The 20,737-nt window shown below is 50.1% G+C and overlaps 1 protein-coding gene across 1 annotated transcript; it reads left to right on the top strand.

The window, feature by feature from the left end:
* Positions 1-10,491: 10,491 nt before the first annotated feature.
* Positions 10,492-19,392, top strand: LOC147120812 (uncharacterized). The gene has a single exon (XM_085978880.1). The coding sequence runs from the start codon at positions 10,819-10,821 to the stop codon at positions 12,349-12,351; it is 1,533 nt and encodes a 510-aa protein (XP_085835006.1). The 5' UTR covers positions 10,492-10,818; the 3' UTR covers positions 12,352-19,392.
* Positions 19,393-20,737: the final 1,345 nt, after the last annotated feature.

The raw sequence follows: 20,737 nt of genomic DNA, 5'->3' as shown, positions 1-20,737 counted from the left end.
CTTTCCATTTAGATAATAACTTGCTCTTTGATTTTTTTCTGCCAAAGTGCATAACCTCACACTTTCCAACATTATATTCCATCTGCCAAATTTCTGCCCACTCACTTAGCCTGTCTATGTCCTTTTGCAGGTTTTATATGTCCTCCTCACTCACTGCTTTCCCTCCCATCTTTGTATCGTCGGCAAACTTGGATACGTTGCACTCGGTCCCTTCCTCCAAATTGTTAATATAGATTGTAAAGAGTTGGGGTCCCAGCACCGACCCCTGCGGAACACCACTAGTCACTGATTGCCAACCCGAGAATGAACCATTTATCCCAACTCTCTGTTTTCTGTTAGATAGCCAATCTTCCACCCATGCCAGTATATTACCCCCAATCCTGTGATTTTTTATCTTGTGCAGTAATCTTTTGTGTGGCACCTTGTCAAATGCCTTTTGGAAGTCCAAATACACCACATCCACTGGTTCCCCTTTATCCACCCTGTTTGTTACATCCTCAAAGAATTCGAGCAAATTTGTCAAACATGATTTCCCCTTCATAAAACCATGCTGACTCTGTCCGATTAAATTAGGCTTATCCAAATGTCCTGTTACTGCTTCCTTAATAATGGACTCCAACATTTTACCAACCACAGATGTTAGGCTAACTGGTCTATAGTTTCCAGCCTTTTGTCTACCTCCCTTTTTAAATAAGGGCGTTACATTAGCAGTTTTCCAATCTGCTGGGACCTTTCCTGAATCCAGGGAGTTTTGGAAACATAGAAACATAGAAGATAGGAGCAGGAGTAGGCCATTCGGCCCCTCGACCCTGCTCCGCCATTCGATGAGATCATGGCTGATCATCCAAACTCAGTACCCCGTACCTGCCTTCTCCCCATATCCCTTGATACCTTTAGTTCTAAGAAATATATCTAACTCCTTCTTGAATATATTTAATGACTTGGCCTCAACCGCCTTCTGTGGTAGAGAATTCCATAGGTTCACCACTCTCTGGGTGAAGAAATTCTTCCTCATCTCTGTCCTAAATGGCTTACCCCTTATCCTTAGACTGTGACCCCTGGTTCTGGACTCGCTGACCATCGGGAACATTCTACCTGCATCTAGTTTGTCCAGATCTGTTAGAATTTTATAAGTTTCGATGAGATCCCCTCTCATTCTTCTAAACTCCAGCGAGTATAAGTCCAATCGACCCAATCTCTCCTCATATGTCATTCCTGCCATCCCAGGGATCAGCCTTGTGAATCTTCGCTGAACTCCTTCCATGGCAAGAACATCCTTCCTCAGGTAAGGCGACCAAAACTGCACACAGTACTCAAGGTGTGGTCTCACCAAGGCCCTGTACAACTGCAGCAGGACATCCTTGCTCCTGTACTCAAACCCTTTCGCTATGAAGGCCAACATACCATTTTCCTTATTCACCGCCTGCTGCACCTGCATGCTTACCTTCAGCGACTGGTGCACAAGGACACCCAGGTCTCATTGCACTTCCCTTTCTCCCAATCTATTGCCATTCAGATAATAGTCTGCCTTTCTGTTTTTGACACCAAAGTGGATAACTCGCATTTATCCACATTATATTGCATCTGCCACGCTTCTGCCCAATCACCCAACCTGTCTAAATCATCCTGGAGTTTCTCGATATCCTCCTCGCAGCACACACTCCCACCCAGCTTTGTGTCGTCTGCAAACTTGGAGATATTACATCTAGTTCCCTTATCTAGATCATTAATGTATATTGTGAATAGCTGGGGTCCAAGGACCGATCCCTGCGGTACCCCACTAGTCACTGCCTGCCACTCGGCAAAAGACCCGTTAATTCCTACTCTCTGCTTTCTGTCCGCCAACCAGTTCTCTATCCAAGTCAATACCTTGCCCCCAATCCCATGTGCCTTAACTTTACACGCTAATCTCTTATGCGGGACCTTATCGAAAGCCTTTTGAAAGTCCAAATACACCACATCTACTGGTTCTCCCTTATCTATTTTCCCAGTTACATCCTCAAAAAATTCCAGTGGATTAGTCAAGCACGATTTACCTTTTGTAAATCCATGTTGACTTTGTCCGATCCTGTCACTGTTTTCCAAGTGCTCAGCTATTACATCCTTTATAATGGACTCTAGCATTTTCCCCACTATGTCAGGCTTACCGGTCTGCAATTCCCCGCTTTCTCTCTACCCCCCTTTTTGAATAGTGGGGTAACATTAGCTACCCTCCAATCCATGGGTACAGTTCCAGATTCCAGCGAATTTTGGAAGATGATCAGCAATGCATCTACTATTTCTCGGGCCACCGCCTTAAGTACCCTAGGATGTAGATTATCAGGCCCTGGGGATTTATCGGCCTTCAATCCCGTCAATTTCCCTAACACCATTTCCCTACAAATACTGATTTCTTTCAGTTCCTCCCTCTCATCAGACCCTATGTTCTCCAACATCTCTGGGAGGTTATTTGTGTCCTCCTTTGTGAAGACAGAACCAAAATATGCATTTAATTGGTCTGCCATTTCTTTGTTCCCCATTATAATTTCCCCTGCTTCTGACTGCAAGGGACCTACACTTGATTTCACTAATCTTTTTCTCTTCACATATCTATAAAAGCTCTTACAGTCAGTTTTTATGTTCCCTGCAGGCTTACTTTCATATTCTATTTTCCCCTTCTTAATTAATCCCTTTGTCCTCCTTTGTTGAATCCTAAACTGCTCCCAATCCTCAGGGTTACCGCTTTTTCTGGCCAATTTATATGCACTCTCCTTGGATCTTATGCTATCCCTAATTTCCCTTGTTAGCCACGGTTGAGTCACCCTTTTTGTTTTATTCTTATCCCAAACTGGGTTGAACAACTTCTGTAGTTCATCCATGCGGTCTTTGAATGTTTGCCATTGCCTATCCACCGTCAACTCTTTGAGTGACATTCCCCAATCAATCCTACCCAATTCGCGCCTCATACCATCGTAGTTTCTTTTATTTAAATTCAGGACCCTAGTCTCTGATTCAACTACTTCACTCTCCATCCTAATGAAGAATTCTATCATATTATGATCGCTCTGACCCAAGGGGCCTCGTACAACAAGATTGCTAATTAATCCTCTCTCATTACATAATACCCAGTCTAAGATGGCCTGATCTCTGGTTGGTTCCTCGACATATTGTTCCAGAAAACCATCCCGTAAACATTCTAGGAATTCCTCCTCCACAGTATTTTTACTAATTTGGTTAGCCCAATCTATATGTAAATTAAAGTTACCCATGATGACTGCTGTGCCTTTACTGCATGCTTCTCTAATTTCACTTTTAATGCCATCCCCAACCTCCGTATTACTGTTTGGAGGTCTATATACCACTCCCACTAACATTTTCTGCCCTTTGATATTTCTCAGTTCTACCCATACAGATTCCGCATCACCAGAGTTAATAGCCTTCCTTTCAGTTGTGTTAATCCCCTCTTTAACCAGCAATGCTACCCCACCTCCCTTTCTTTTTTGCCTATCCTTCCTAAATATTGAATACCCCTGGATGTTGAGTTCCCAGCCTTGGCCATCCTAGAGCCATGCTTCTGTAATCCCAATCAAATCATATTCGTTTACCTCTATTTGCGCAGCTAATTCATCCACCTTGTTCCGAATGCTCCTTGCATTAAAACACAAAGCCTTCAGGCTTGTTTTTTTAACGCTCTCAGACCTAGATGAATTATTATTTACTGTGACCATGTTTGAGTTAAACCGTTGAGTTCTTTGCCTTCTAATTTTGTTTTTCTCCTTCCTGTCTTTTGCTTTTTTCCTTGTTTCCTTTTTCTCTGTCTCCCTGCTCAGGTTCCCAACCCCCTGCCACTTTAGTTTAATCCCGCCCCAACAGCACTAGCAAACACTCCCCCTAGGACATCGGTCCCGGCCCTGCCCAGGTGCAAACCATCCCGTCTGTACTGGTCCCACCTCTCCCAGAACCGGTTCCAATGTCCAAGGAATTTGAATCCCTCCCCCTTGCACCATTCCTCTAGCCACATATTCATTTGAAATATCCTCCTATTTCTACTCTGACTAGCACGTGGCACTGGTAGCAATCCTGAGATTACTACCTTTGAGGTCCTATTTTTTAATTTACCTCCTAACTCCCTATATTCTGCTTTTAGGACCTCATCCCGTTTTTTACCTATATCGTTGGTGCCTATGTGCGCCACGAGAACTGGCTGTTCACCCTCCCCTTCCAAAATGTTCTGCAGCCGCTCCGAGACGTCCTTGACCCTTGCACCAGGGAGGCAACACACCATCCTGGAGTCTCGATTGCGGCCGCAAAAACGCCTATTCCCCTTACAATTGAGTCCCCTATCACTATAGCTCTTCCACTCTTTTTCCTCCCAGCCTGTGCAGCAGAGCCACCCATGGTGCCAGGAAGTTGGCTGCTGCTGCCTTCCCCTGATGAGTCATCCCCCCCAACAGTATTCAAAGTGGTATATCTGTTGGAGAGGGGGATGGCCGCAGGGGATTCCTGCACTACCTGCCTGCGCCTCTTACTCTGCCTGCTGGCCACCCATTCCCTTCCTGCCTGTACACCCTTTACCTGCGGTGTGACCAACTCGCTAAATGTGATATTCACGACGTCCTCAGCATCGTGAATGCTCCAAAATGAATCCAGCCGCAGCTCCAGTGCCGCAATGCGGTCTGTCAGTAGCTGCAGCTGGACACACTTCCCACACACATGGTCGTCAGGGATGCAGGAAGCGTCCCTGATTTCCCACATAGAGCAGGAGGAGCATACTACGGGGCTGGGCTGCCCTGCCATGACTGACCCTTTAATTAATTAATTAAAATTAAATGAATCCCACCAATTTCACTTCAATTAAATGATATACTCAAAGGCCCTTGCTTAATAGTAGTCCCCACTACACAACAGAGACCTTAGAAACCACAAAATTTAAGTTTAGAAAAATTTAGAAAGAAAATACTCACCAACCAATCACTTACCCGCTTCTTGGTGACATCACACTTTGATTACTTTTTGCTTCCCTCTCCCGGAACCTGGATTGGTAAGCTCCTTAAATACCGCCGCCGCCTCTGGTGCTCCCTCGCAGGTCCACCGCCTCTCCGCTCTCTCGGGGCTCTGGGCCTCGCTGCTCGCCGCCTCGGGGCTGCTCCTTAAATACCGCCGCCGCCTCTGGTACTCCCTCGCAGGTCCGCCGCCTCATCCACAATCCCTACCGCTACTTCTCTCAAGACCCTAGGATGTAAGCCATCAGGTCCAGGGGACTTATCCACCTTAAGTCCCATTATCTTACCGAGTACCATCTCCTTAGTGATTTTAATTGTGTTTAGCTCCTCCCCCCCATAGCCCCCTGTTTGTCCAGTGTTGGGATATTTTTAGTGTCCTCTACTGTAAAGACTGATACAAAATATTTGTTCAGCGTATTTGCCATCTCCATGTTCCCCACTACTAATTTCCCGGTCTCGTCCTCTAAGGGACCAACATTCACTTTAGCCACCCTTTTACTTTTTATATAACTGTAGAAACTCTTGCTATCTGTTTTTATATTTTTTGCTAGTTTACTTTCATAATCTATCTTCCCTTTCTTAATTAAACTTTTAGTTATTCTTTGCTGGCTTTTAAATGCTTCCCAATCTTCTATCCTCCCACTAGATTTGGCTACTTTATATGCCCTTGTTTTCAGTTGGGTACTATCCTTTATTACTTTACTTAGCCGCGGATGGCTGTCTTTTCTTTTACGCCCCTTTTTCCTCAGTGGAATATATTTTTCTTGAAAGTTGTGAAATATCTCCTTGAATGTACACCACTGCTCCTGTACCGTCTTACACCTTAATCTATTTTCCCAGTCCACTTTAGTCAACTCTGCTCTCATACCTTCATAGTCTCCTTTATTTAAGCTTAGTACGCTGGTTTGAGATCCAACTCTCTCACCCTCCAACTGAATTTGGAATTCAACCATGTTATGGTCACTCATTCCAAGGGGATCCTTTACTAGGACATTTTTTTATTAATCCTGTCTCATTACACAGGACCAGATCTAAGATTGCCTGCCCCCTGGTTGGTTCAGTAACATACTGCTCAAGGAAACCGTCCCTAATGCACTCTATGAACTCTTCATCAAGGCTGCCCTGCCCAATTTGATTTGTCCAGTCAATATGAAAGTTAAAATTTCCCATGATTATAGCTGTTCCCTTATTACAAGCCCCAATTATTTCCTGATTTATACTCCGACCAATAGAGTTGCAACTGTTAGGAGGCCTATAGATGGCGCCCACTAGTGACTTTTTCCCCTTATTATTCCTTATCTCCACCCAAACTGTTTCACTATCCTGATCCTTTGACCCAAAATCATTTCTCACTATTGCAGTGATTCCATCCTTTATTAACATAGCCACCCCACCTCCCTTTCCTTCCTGTCTATCCTTCCTAATAGTCAAATACCCCTGGATGTTTAGTTCCCAGTCATGGTCACCTCGCAGCCATGTTTCTGTAATGGCCACCAGATCATACCCATGTGTAGTTATTTGTACCGTCAACTCGTCTATTTTGTTACGAATGCTGCGTGCATTCAGATAAAGAACTTTCAAATAGGTTTTGTGACAATTTATTCCTGCTTTTACCCCCTTTACTACTTTACCTTTATCTTTATACATTCTGTCCCTTCCTGACACGCTCTGGTTTTTAATTTCCCCACTGCTACTTTGCTCTATTGCCTTCTCCACTGACATTTTTATTTTTCGCTCTCTTGAAACCTCCCCCCCACTAATTAGTTTAAAACCCTCTCTACAGCCCTAATTATTACCACTTCTGTCAGCAGCGAGTTCCAGGTCATCACCACTCGCTGCATAAAAAAGTTTTTGCTCACATCCCCCCTGTATCTCTTGCCCAAAACCTTAAATCTGTGTCCCCTAGTCCTTGTACCATCAACTAGTGTGAACAGCCTTTCCCCGTCTAGCCTATCCAAACCCATCATAATCTTGTACACCTCTATCAAATCACCCCTCAACCTCCTTTGTTCTAATGAAAACAAATCCAGCTTCTCCAACCTGTCCTTGTAGCTAAGATTCCCCCATCCCCAGAACCATTCTGGTAAATCTCCTCTGCACCCTTTCAAGGGCCTTCACATCCTTCCTAAAGTGTGGTGACCAGAACTGGACGCAATACTCCAGTTGTGGCCTAACCAGCGCTTTATAAAGGTTCAGCATAACTTCTCTACTTTTGTACTCAATACCTCTATTTATGAAGCCCAAGATCCCATATGCTTTGTTAACCACTCTCTCAATATGTCCCGCCACCTTCAGGGACCTATGCACATTAACTCCCAGGTCCCTCTGTCCCTGCACACTCTGTAAAACTGTGCCATTAAGTGTATATTGCCTCTCCCTGTTCCTTCTGCCAAAATGTATCACCTCACACTTCTCTGTATTAAATTCCATCCGCCACTTGTCTGCCCATTCTGCTAGCCTTTCTATGACCTGTTGCAGTCGATTGATATCATCCTCACTGTTTGCCACACCCATAAGTTTGGTATCATTGGCAAATTTAGAAATTCTACTTTGTATTCCAATATCCAGGTCATTTAAATATATCAAAAAAAGCAGTGGCCCCAGCACTGACCCTTGGGGAACACCACTGTCTACCATCCTCCAGTCTGAAAATCAACCATTTACCACAACTTGCTGTTTTCTGTCCTTAAGCCAATCCCTTATCCAAGCTGCCACTGACCCACCTATTCCATGAACCTCAATTTTGTTAACCTGCCTTCTATGTGGTACTTTGTCAAATGCCTTCCTAAAATCCATGTAGACAACTTCCATTGCATTCCCTTCATCTATTCTCCCTGTTACTTCATCAAGAAATTCAATTAGATTCGTCAAACATGATCTGCCTTTTACAAATCCGTGTTGGCTCTCCTTAATTAGCTTAAACCTCTCCAAGCCCCATTAATGTTTTCCTTGATTATTGTTTGTAAAACTTTACCCACCACTGATCTTAAACTGACCGGCCTGTAGTTACTAGGATTGTCCTTACACCCTTTCTTGAACAATGGGGTCACATTTGTCACTTTCCAATCCTCAGGCACCTCCCCATAAACGTCATCCTGTGGTCTAGGCAATGGCCACGGCTATATGTGAGAATTTATAGTTCCAATGAATTCCTGAAGCATAGCGCCCAATCGTGGGATATAAATATACTCCAGGAACTGCCAGTTACAAAAACAAACGCAGAAGGCTACATCTCTGAACATTGGAACAGGAGGAGGCCATTCAGCCCCTCGAGCCTGTTCTCCCATTCAATGAGGCCATGGCTGATCTGCGTCTCAACTCCATTTATCCGCCTTTGCTCCATATCTCTTAATGACCTTCACTAATAAAAATCTAGCAATATCAGTCTTGACTTTTTCACTTTACCCCCAGCCTCAACAGAGCTCCAGATTTCCACTACTCTTTGTGTGAAGAAGTGCTTCCTGACATCGAAACATCGAACAATAGGAGTAGGAGTCGGCCATTCGCCCTTCGAGCCTTCTCCGCCATTCAATATGATCATGGCTGATCCTCTATCGCAATACCATATTCTGGCTCTCTCCCCATAACCCTTGATGCCTTTTGTGTCTAGAAATCTATCTACAGGAAACTTTGTGTTATCCGGAGGCTAAATGTCCGGCAAGCTCGAGCCACCGGCAAAAATCAGGAGCCGTATTTTTTCTTTTTGTTTCTTTTCGTTGCTTTTTTCTCAACAGTCAAGCTCTGCAAGGTCTGTAGCTAAGCAACAGCTTCAGCTAGAGATGCTACAGAGAGGCTTGCCGACTGTTTAGAAGCTGTTGCTAAGCAACAGTGTTTGTTGTCAGATACGGAGATGAAAACCTCCGTATGCTTCAACATTACAGCTGGAGTGTCCGGCAGTTTTGAGGGAACGGCAACAGCTGAGTCCCGTCGGTGCCGGATAGCACAAAGTTTCCTGTATCTCCTTCTTAAATATATTCAGTGACTTGGCCTCCACAGTCTTCTGTGGTAGAGAATTCCACAGGTTTACTGCCCTCTGAGTGAAGAGATTTCTCCTCATCTCAGTCCTAAATGTCCTACCCCGTATCCTGAGACGGTGACCCCTCGTTCTAGACCCCCCCCAGCCAGGGGAAACATCCTCCCTGCATCCAGTCTGTCTAATCCTGTCAGAATTTTATACGTTTCAATGAGATCCCCTCTCATTCTTCTAAACTCTAGTGAATACAGGCCTAGTCGACCCGATCTCTCCTCATACGACAGTCCTGCCAACCCAGGAATCAGTCTGGTGAACCTTCGCTGCACTCCCTCTATGGCAAGTATATCCTTCCTTAGTCACCGCCTGCCACCCCGAAGTGGAGTGCAGCAGAGAATGAGAGAAAATTCCCCAGTGCTGTTGCCACACCGCTGCACCTGGATGTATCTCCATCTCACCAGGACAGCCGTTGGCTGCTCCAGCCTCACCTGCCACGTACAAATGACGTGGGGGGCATAGCGCCAGATTTAGCTGGCATCTGTCCTCTTACAGCCTCTTTATAGTAGCAGGAGGCCCCCGGAAATGAGAGTAACCCGTGCATCAGAGGTGATGCTTGAGCCAGGGAAATGGGTGGGATGGGGTCGGGTGTGGGGGGGACGGGGGATGGGTGTGGAGGGGATGGGGGACGGGTGTGGGGGCAACGGGGGATTGGGTGTGGGGGGGACAGGGGAATGGGTGTGGGGGGGATGGGGGATGGGTGTGGGGGGAAACGAGGGAGACGGGGATGGGTGTGGGGGGGACTGGGGCGGGTGTGGGGCGGACGGGGGACGCGAGTGGGGGGGATGGGTGTGGGGGGGACTGGGGCGGGTGTGGGGGGGATGGGGGACGGGTGTGGGGGGGACGGGGGACGGGTGTGGGGGGGACGGGGGCGGGTGTGGGGGGGGCGGGGGATGGGTGTGGGGGGGACGGGTGTGGGGGGGACGGGGGACGGGTGTGGGGGGGACGGGGGACGGGTGTGGGGGGGACGGGGGACGGGTGTGGGGGGGGGACGGGGGACGGGTGTGGGGGGGACGGGTGTGGGGGGGACGGGGGACGGGTGTGGGCGGGACGGGTGTGGGGGGGACGGGAGGGACGGGGGATGGGTGTGGGGGGGACGGGGGACGGGTGTGGGGGGGACGGGGGACGGGTGTGGGGGGGACGGGGGACGGGTGTGGGGGGGACGGGGGACGGGTGTGGGCGGGACGGGTGTGGGGGGGACGGGAGGGACGGGGGATGGGTGTGGGGGGGACGGGGGACGGGTGTGGGGGGGACGGGGGATGGGGTGTGGGGGGGACGGGGGACGGGTGTGGGGGGGACGGGGGATGGGGTGTGGGGGGGACAGGGGACGGGTGTGGGGGGGACGGGTGTGGGGGGGACGGGTGTGGGGGGGACGGGGGACGGGTGTGGGGGGGACGGGTGTGGGGGGGACGGGTGTGGGGGGGACGGGGGACGGGTGTGGGGGGGACGGGGGATGGGGTGTGGGGGGGACGGGGGATGGGTGTGCTGGTCCACCTGAACAGAAGAAGCTCTGAGTATCAGCATGTTGTTGGATTATTGATAACCGCGCCCAACGCTGATGCCCTCAGCAGTCACGGGACGGTGCTCAGAAATCTTCCCCTCCCTTGCCCAGGTCAATGAGCCCAATTGTCGTGCCCTCACCATGCCCTATATCATCTAAGTCAGCACAGCAAGGCTGAAAGGTGGTCTTTGTGTTGTACAAGGCTGACTACTGGCCTGTTCTGATGTGAACCCTCTCTCTCCAATAACAGAACTGTTAATGTTTGAGCCAATCCAGTTGTGCGAATTCTCATTGCAGGAAACATCAGCATGTCGGACAAGCAGTGTCACGTGACCGAGCTCCACAGCCAACAGCAAGTGTCCCTTTGCTTTGATGTGATGGTGCAGTCCCAGGTCAAGTGGGAGAAGTTTCTGATGCCAGCACCCACATCTGTCGCTATTTTGGGTGAACTGGTGCATCTGGCTACGAGGATGGAGGACTTCAAACTAAACCAAGGCAGTGCAGGCAAGAAATCCCTGTTTAAACGTCCAGATTCATTCAAGAGGTGCCTGATGGAGGTTTGCAACCAAACCGTAAAGTCGTTTCAACAGACCCGCACTAATCTGAACAAAATCCGCATGTGTTGTGAGGACCTCCTTGTCCATGTGAAGAATGTGGGTGAAGGGTCATCTCTGAACAAAGACCTTCCCAAGCAGCTGCAGAACATTCGGGATTGTGCAGACAAATCCAAAACATGTGCCGAATCTGTGGAAAAGGAGCTCTCCAATCTCAGCGATCTACTGAGTGAGCTGCTGGAGACCTGTACAGATTCCCAGAGTATCAGCCAGGATAAGCTGCGGGAAGTAAGGAAAGTCCTGTCGGAAACACAACAGAAGAATGAGTTAGTAGAGGAGAAGAAGTGCAATTTACAGAAGCAATGGATCGAGGCTTCCCGAAAACGTGAGGAAGTCACCAGTGAATACGACAATGTAAGGGCGAGTGCTCTCATTGATCAGTTCTGTTTGGAAGGACTGAAACAGATGAAGAAGCTTCTCCCAAAGATTGTTGATCTTTTGAGCAATGTGACCAGCCCAGTGCTTCTGGTGGTGGAGCTGGGGAAAGGGTTGATCTTTCTCATACAACTGGTGTCTGAGCTGAAAGACAAAGAATCCTCTGAATCAAACCCTGAAATCAGCAGTTTCCTCAGCAAGGTTAGAGAGGAAGCCTCACTGAAGATCAAGGAAGTCCAATCCCAGTTGGAGGAGTCGCAAAAAATGTACAATGAATGTCACCAAAATATGAAAAGTTCGTGTGATGAGAGTGAGACGTTGTTGAGAGAGATAAAGAACAATCAGGCACAAGAGATGGATATCAGCACACGTGTAGCGTTGATGGCTAAAGGGCTTGGGGCACTGGGGAGCATCAAGTCCAACTGGTCAGAGATGATCAACTTCATTCATATCATACCAAAATTAACTGAAGGTTGCCAGAAGACATTTAAGAGACTTAGTGCGGTGAGTGGTGAAGGCACGCAGGGTGCTCCAGGTGCGTTAGCCAGTAGTCAGATGATGAACTTTCAAGTGTCCCAGGCAGTCAGCATCATGACCCACATCGGTGACATGTCAAAAACCTATGTGGAGATTCACGACAAGTACCTTGCAGGTCAACTGGGCGAGCTGAGCTCATTGCTGGGCGGGCAGGGGTCTGAATACAAGTTTAAGAAGGTCCAGGATAAATGTGACGAAGCAAGAACGGAAATCCATCACAGGGCCGCTGTGAATCAGGAGCAACTTCAGAAGAATGCCCAGCAGAGAAGTGAAGCCATTGCTAAACTTACAGACCTGCTGCTGCCCAGGAAGTGAATGGAAATCCTGCAATGAAACATATTCTCAGCTGTGCGAGTGACCAACCCCTGGAATCTCCAATCCAATCATCAACCACCTCTCCCAACCCCTGGAATCTCCAATCCAATCACCAACCACCTCTCCCAACCCCTGGAATCTCCAATCCAATCATCAACCTCCTCTCCCAACCCCTGGAATCTCCAATCCAATCATCAACCACCTCTCCCAACCCCTGGAATCTCCAATCCAATCATCAACCTCTTCTCCCAACCCCTGGAATCTCCAATCCAATCCAATTAAGGGTTACGGGGAGCGGGCAGGAATTTGGACATGAGCCTAGGTTCGGATCGGTCATGGCCCTGTGGGTAGCGGAGCGGGCCCAGGGGCCGTGTAGCCTGATCCTGCTCCTATTTCATGTGTCTAATTCTGTTAGATTCAGGAGATGGTTCTGTGATAGTGGATTGGCGGTTAGGATCAGATCAGCCATGATCTTATTGAATGGCGGAGCAGGCTCGAGGGGCCGATTGGCCTACTCCTGCTCCTATTTTTATTTTCTTATGTTCTTATCAACCTCTTCTCCCAACCCCTGGAATCTCCAATCCAATCATCAACCACCTCTCCCAACCCCTGGAATCTCCAATCCAATCATCAACCACCTCTCCCAATCCCTGGAATCTCCAATCCAATCATCAACCACCTCACCCAACCCCTGGAATCTCCAATGCAATCATCAACCTCCTCTCCCAACCCCTGGAATCTCCAATCCAATCATCAACCACCACTCCCAACCCCTGGAATCTCCAATGCAATCATCAACCTCCTCTCCCAACCCCTGGAATCTCCAATCCAATCATCAACCACCTGTGCCAACCCCTGGAATCTCCAATCCAATCACCAACCTCCTCTCCCAACCCCTGGAATCTCCAATCCAATCATCAACCACCTCTCCCAACTCCTGGAATCTCCAATCCAATCATCAACCTCCTCTCCCAACCCCTGGAATCTCCAATCCAATCACCAACCTCCTCTCCCAACCCCTGGCATCTCCAATCCAATCATCAACCTCCTCTCCCAACCCCTGGAATCTCCAATCCAATCATCAACCACCTCTCCCAACCCCTGGAATCTCCAATCCAATCATCAACCACCTCTCCCAACCCCTGGAATCTCCAATCCAATCATCAACCTCCTCTCCCAACACCTGGAATCTCCAATCCAATCATCAACCACCTCTCCCAACCCCTGGAATCTCCAATCCAATCATCAACCTCCTCTCCCAACCCCTGGACTCTCCAACCCAATCATCAACCTCCTCTCCCAACCCCTTGAATCTCCAATCCAATCATCAACCACCTCTCCCAACCCCTGGAATCTCCAATCCAATCATCAACCACCTCTCCCAACCCCTGGAATCTCTAATCCAATCATCAACCTCCTCTCCCAACCCCTGGAATCTCCAATCCAATCATCAACCACCTCTCCCAACTCCTGGAATCTCCAATCCAATCACCAACCTCCTCTCCCAACCCCTGGAATCTCCAATCCAATCACCAACCTCCTCTCCCAACCCCTGGAATCTCCAATCCAATCATCAACCTCCTCTCCCAACCCCTGGAATCTCCAATGCAATCATCAACCACCTCTCCCAACCCCTGGAATCTCCAATCCAATCATCAACCACCTCTCCCAACCCCTGGAATCTCCAATCCAATCATCAACCTCCTCCCCCAACACCTGGAATCTCCAATCCAATCATCAACCACCTCTCCCAACCCCTGGAATCTCCAATCCAATCATCAACCTCCTCTCCCAACCCCTGGACTCTCCAACCCAATCATCAACCTCCTCTCCCAACCCCTGGAATCTCCAATCCAATCATCAACCACCTCTCCCAACCCCTGGAATCTCCAATCCAATCATCAACCACCTCTCCCAACCCCTGGAATCTCCAATCCAATCATCAACCTCCTCTCCCAACACCTGGAATCTCCAATCCAATCATCAACCTCCTCTCCCAACCCCTGGAATCTCCAATGCAATCATCAACCTCCTCTCCCAACCCCTGGAATCTCCAATCCAATCATCAACCTCCTCTCCCAACCCCTGGAATCTCCAATCCAATCATCAACCTCCTCTCCCAACCCCTGGAATCTCCAATCCAATCATCAACCCCCTCTCCCAACCCCTGGAATCTCCAATCCAATCATCAACCTCCTCTCCCAACCCCTGGAACCTCCAATCCAATCATCAACCTCCTCTCCCACCCCCTGGAATCTCCAATCCAATCATCAACCACCTCTCCCAACCCCTGGAATCTCCAATCCAATCATCAACCTCCTCTCCCAACCCCTGGAAACTCCAATCCAATCACCAACCTCCTCTCCCAACCCCTGGAATTCCGGTGACCTTCCATTTGAGGTGAGGGAATGTGAAAGTTCTGATTAAATCCCGCGGGCAGGTCCGGAGAATTCTTTGATTGAATTACTGCAAAGTTTTGAAGGATTCTGGAAGATCCAATCAGACAGAATAGTCATCAATTGATCATGTTTGATTGGTGTTTGCTTTCTCTGTCCCTTTTAAGCTTATATTGAAATCTGAAAAAAAATTAATTACATTAATCTGATTTTTACGATTATCTGTGCCACTGATTAATTTCCTCCTCTCGCAGTTTTAAATACTTTAACCATCAACTTTACACAGTTATGAAATTCACCAAAAGTATAGAAACAGTCAAACAACTCCCCTGCTCTACTTTGAGATAGTGGCCATGGGATCTCTCAGTACTGACCCTCTGACTGTGCAGCGCTCCCTCAGTACTGCCCCTCTGACAGTGTGGCGCTCCCTCAGTACTGTCCCTTCCACAGTGCGGCGCTCCCTCAGTACTGCCCCTCTGACAGTGTGGCGCTCCCTCAGTACTGCCCCTCCCACAGTGCAGCGCTCCCTCAGTACTGTCCCTTCCACAGTGCGGCGCTCCCTCAGTACTGCCCCTCTGACAGTGTGACGCTCCCTCAGTACTGCCCCTCTCACAGTGCAGCGCTCCCTCAGTACTGCCCCTCCGACAGTGCGGCGCTCCCTCAGTACTGCCCCTCCCACAGTGCGGCGCTCCCTCAGTACTGCCCCTCCCACAGTGCAGCGCTGCCTCAGTACTGCCCCTCCGGCAGTGCGGCGCTCCCTCAGTACTGCCTCTCCGACAGTGCAGCGCTCCCTCAGTACTGCCACTCCCACAGTGAAGCTCTCCCTCATTAGTGCCCATTCGACAGTGCAGCGCTCCCTCAGTACTGCCACTCCCACAGTGCAGCGCTCCCTCAGTAGAGCCCATTCGACAGTGCAGTGCTCCCTCAGTACTGCCTCTCCGACAGTGCAGTGCTCCCTCAGTACTGCCCCTCCGACAGTGCAGCGCTCCCTCAGTACTGCCCCTCCCACAGTGCAGCGCTCCCTCAGTACTGCCCCTCCGGCAGTGCGGCGCTCCCTCAGTACTGCCTCTCCGACAGTGCAGTGCTCCCTCAGTACTGCCCCTCCGACAGTGCAGCGCTCCCTCAGTACTGCCCCTCCCACAGTGCAGCACTCCCTCACTACTGCCCCTCTGACAGGGCAGCGCTCCCTCAGTACTGCCCCTCCCACAGTGCGGTGCTCCCTCAGTACTGTCCCTCCGACAGAGCAGCGCTCCCTCAGTACAGCCACTCCCACAGTGCGGCGCTCCCTCAGTACAGCCACTCCCACAGTGCGCCGCTCCCTCAGTACTGCCCCTCAATTACAAGAGAAATGCCGGGAACAGCACCAACCGCTGTACATGGCCTTCTTTGATCTCACAAAGGCCTTCGACACTGTCAACTGTGAGGGATTATGGAGTGTCCTCCTCAAATTTGGCTGCCCTCAAAAGTTTGTCACTATCCTTCGCCTGCTTCACGACGACATGCAAGCCGTGATCCTAAGTAATGGTTCCAGCACAGACCCAATTCACGTACGAACCGGGGTCAAGCCAGGCTGTGTCATCGCACCAACACCCTTCTCGATCTTCCTTGCTGCAATGCTCCATCTCTCCCTCAGTAAACTCCCCGCTGGAGTGGAGCTAATTTACAGAACAAACGGGAAACTGTTCAACCTCCGTCGCCTCCAGTCCAGATCCAAGGTCGTCCCATCCTCTGTCGTCGAATTACAGTATGCAGATGACGCTTGCGTCTGCGCTCACTCGGAGGTCGAACTCCAAACCATCATCAACACCTTCACCAAAGCGTACGAGAGCACGGGCCTTACACTAAGCATCCGTAAGACAAAGGTCCTCTACCAACCTGCCCCCACCACACAGTACTGCCCCCCAATTATCAAAATCCACGACAAAGCCTTGGAAAACGTGGACCACTTTCCATACCTCGGGAGCCTACTGTCAACAAGGGCAGACGTCGACGACGAAGTCCAACACCACCTTCAGTGTGCCAGTGCAGCCTTCGGTCGCCTGAGGAAAAGAGTGTTTGAAGACCAGGACCTCAAACCCAGCACTAAGCTCATAGTCTACAGAGCAGCAGTGATACCCGCCCTGCTGTATGCCTCAGAGACATGGACCATGTACAACAGGCACCTCAAAGCACTGGAGAGGTACCACCAACGCTGCCTCCACAAGATCCTGCAAATCCATTGGCAGGATAGGCGCACCAACGTCAGTGTTCTTGCTCAGGCCAACATCCACAGCATCGAAGCTCTGACCACGCTCAATCAGCTCCGATGGACGGGTCACATTGTCCGCATGCCCGATACGAGACTCCCAAAACAAGCGCTCTACTCGGAGCTCCGGCACAGCAAGAGAGCCCCAGGTGGGCAGAGGAAACGTTTCAAGAACACCCTCAAAGCCTCCTTGAAAAAGTGTAACATCCCCACCGACACCTGGGAATCCCTGGCCCAAGACCACACAAAGTGGAGGAGAAGCATCCGGGAAGGCGCCGAACACCTCGAGTCTCTTCGCCGGGAGCAAGCGGAAGCCAAGCGCAGGCAGCGCAAGGAGCGCACGTCAACCCAAGCACCCCACCCACCCGCCCCTTCAACCACCGTCTGCCCCACCTGTGACAGAGACTGTAGGTCCCGCATTGGACTCATCAGTCACCTGAGAACTCATTTTTAATGTGGAAGCAAGTCATCCTCAGTTCCGAGGGACTGCCTAAGAAGAAGAAGAAGCTCCATCAGTACTGCCCCTGCGACAGTGCGGCGCTCCCTCAGTACTGCCCCTCCGCCAGTGCGGCGCTCCCTCAGTACTGCCCCTCCGCCAGTGCGGCGCTCCCTCAGTACTGCCCCTCCATCAGTGCAGCACTCCCTCAGTAGTGCCCCTCCGACAGTGCAGCACTCCCTCAGTACTGCCCCTCCGACAGTGCAGCACTCCCTCAGTACTGCCCCTCCGACAGTGCGTCACTCCCTCAATACTGACCCTCCGACAGTGCGGCGCTCCCTCAGTACTGCCCCTCCATCAGTGCGGCATTTGATCGAGTGTGGCATCAAGGAGCCCTAGCAAAACTGAAGTAAATGGAAATCAAGGGGAAAACTCTCCATTGGTTGGAATCATACCTAGCACAAAGGAAGTTGGCTGTGGTTGTTGGAGGTCATTCATCTCAATCACATGACATCACTGCAGTAGTTCCTCAGGGCAGTGTCCTAGGCCTAACCATCTTCAGCTGTTTCAACAATGACGTTCCCTCCATCATAAGGTCAGAAGTGGGGATGTTCGCTGATGATTGCACACTGTTCAGCACCATTCGAGACTCGTCAGATACTGACGCAGTCCGTGTCCATATGCAGCAAGACCTGGACAACATTCAGACTTGGGCTGACAAGTGGCAAGTAACATTCGCACCACACAAGTGCCAGGCAATGACCATCTCCAACAAGCGAGACTCTAACCATCTCCCCTTGACATTCAATGGCATTATCATCGCTGAATCCCCCACTATCAACATCCGGGGAGTTACCATTGATCAGAAACTGAACTGGACCAGCCATATAAATACTGTGGATACAAGAGCAGGCCAGAGGCTGGGAATTCTGCGGCGAGTGTCTCACCTCCTGACTCCCCAAAGCCTTTCCACCATCTACAAGGCACAAGTCAGGAGTGTGATGGAATACTCTCCACTTGCCTGGATGAGTGCAGCTCCAACAACACTCAAGAAGCTCGACACCATTCAGGATAAAGCAGCCCGCTTGATTGGCACTCCATCCACCTTCAACATTCACTCCCTCCACCACCGGCACACTGTGGCTGCAGTGTGGACCATCTACAAGATGCACTGCAGCAACTCGCCAAAGCTCCTTCAACAGCACCTTCCAAACCCGCGACCTCTACCACTTAGAAGGACAAGGGCAGCAGACGCATGGGAACATCACCACCTACAAGTTCCCCTCCAAGCCACACACCATCCTGACTTGGACCTGTATCGCCGTTCCTTCACTGTCGCTGGGCCAAAATCCTGGAACTCCCTTCCTAACAGCATTGTGGATGTACCTACACGATATGGACTGCAGCGGTTCAAGAAGGCGGCTCACCACCACCTTCTCAAGGGCAATTAGGGATGGGCACTAAATGCAGGCCTTGCCAGCGACGCCCACATCCCATCAATGAATAAAAAAAATCCCTCAGTACTGCCCCTCCGACAGTGCGGTGCTCTGTAAGAAAGGAGGAAATCTTCATTTCTGTGTCTCCCTACTAACTAACCTGAACTAAATCAGTTGATTCTATTGCTAATTTTAGTTTAATGATTTCATTATGTTATTGCTGCAATTATAATCATACTTGTAAACCCTACTGTTAGATGCCCTGGGTAGACTAGGTTAGATTTTAAAATGGAAGAGACCGAAGTGCTGGGCCTTGGTTGTTGAAGTTAAAGATGTATTCCTGGCAGAACAAGGGGTTACACACGAGAGGCCCGGGCTGACTGGGGTTGACCCGTGGAGATTGCGTCTTCTACCCAGGGCCCAACAAGTAATAGAAACCTTGATTGTGCTTTGTTTGACTACTGCTCAGGTGCTGTAATGTATCAATCTCTCTCTTTCACTGAATAAAATATAATTACTGTCAACAAATCGAGGCAAGTCGAATCTATTGGAACATAGGAGGAAAACGGTAAATTGGCGCAGACCCGGAAAATCAGCAGCTCCCTCAGGACTGCCCCTCTGACAGTGCAGCACTCCCTCAGTACTGCCTCTCCGACAGTGTGGCGCTTCCTCAGTACTGCCCCTCTGACAGTGTGGCGCTTCCTCAGTACTGCCCCACTGACAGTGCAGCACTCCCTCAGTAATGCCCCTCCGACAGTGCAGCGCTCCCTCAGTACTGCCCCTCCGACAGTGCGGCGCTCCCTCAGTACTGCCCCTCCGACAGTGCAGCACTCCCTCAGTAATGCCCCTCCGACAGTGCAGCGCTCCCTCAGTACTGCCCCTCCGACAGTGCGGCGCTCCCTCAGTACTGCCCCTCTGACAGTGCGGCGCTCCCTCAGTACTGCCCCTCCGACAGTGTGGTGCTCCCTCAGTACTGAACCTCCAACAGTGCGGCGCTCCCTCAGTACTGCCCCTCTGACAGTGCAACACTCCCTCAGTACTGCCCCTCTGACAGTGCGGCACTCCCTCAGTACTGCCCCTCCGAAAGTGCAGTGCTCCCTCAGTACTGCCCCTCTAACAGTGCAGCGCTCCCTCAGTACTGCCCCTCCGACAGTGCAGCACTCCCTCAGTACTGCCCCTCCGACAGTGCAGCACTTCCTCAGTACTGCCCCTCCGACAGTGCGGCGCTCCCTCAGTACTGTCCCTCCGACATTGCAGCGCTCCCTCAGTACTGCCCCTCTGACAGTGCAGTGCTCCCTCAGTACTGCCTCTGCGACAGTGCAGCACTCCCTCAGTACTGCCCCTCCGACAGTGCGGCGCTCCCTCAGTACTGACCCTCCAACAGTGCGGCGCTCCCTCAGTACTGCCCCTCTGACAGTGCAACACTCCCTCAGTACTGCCCCCCTGACAGTGCGGCACTCCCTCAGCACTGCCCCTCCGAAAGTGCAGTGCTCCCTCAGTACTGCCCCTCTGACAGTGCAGCACTCCCTTAGTACTGCCCCTCTGACAGTGCGGCGTTCCCTCAGTACTGCCCCTCTGAAATAAAGAATAGATTTGCCTTCCAAAGCTAGGCTTTATTAACTTTAAAATCTGCAGCACATCTTCCCACATCCAGTCCCAACCAAAGCTGGAAAAGAACTGAATTTAAGGTGGCCACAACACATCATGTGATCATCAACTACCAATGAGATTACAACATATATCCCAAGGCAGTTAACAAACAACCAATCACAGTACTTTTACTAAACAAGGAATAATCACCACATTCACCCCTCTTAAAATATGCTCCACCTAAATAACCTTTACAATTTATAATTAATTATTTACAACTAAA

The sequence above is a fragment of the Somniosus microcephalus genome, chromosome 3 (assembly GCF_052327205.1).
Source record: "Somniosus microcephalus isolate GS21.2 chromosome 3, FLI_Smic_1.0, whole genome shotgun sequence".
In the NCBI taxonomy this organism is placed as follows: Eukaryota; Metazoa; Chordata; class Chondrichthyes; order Squaliformes; family Somniosidae; genus Somniosus; species Somniosus microcephalus.
This window is presented reverse-complemented; position numbering and strand designations above follow the sequence as displayed.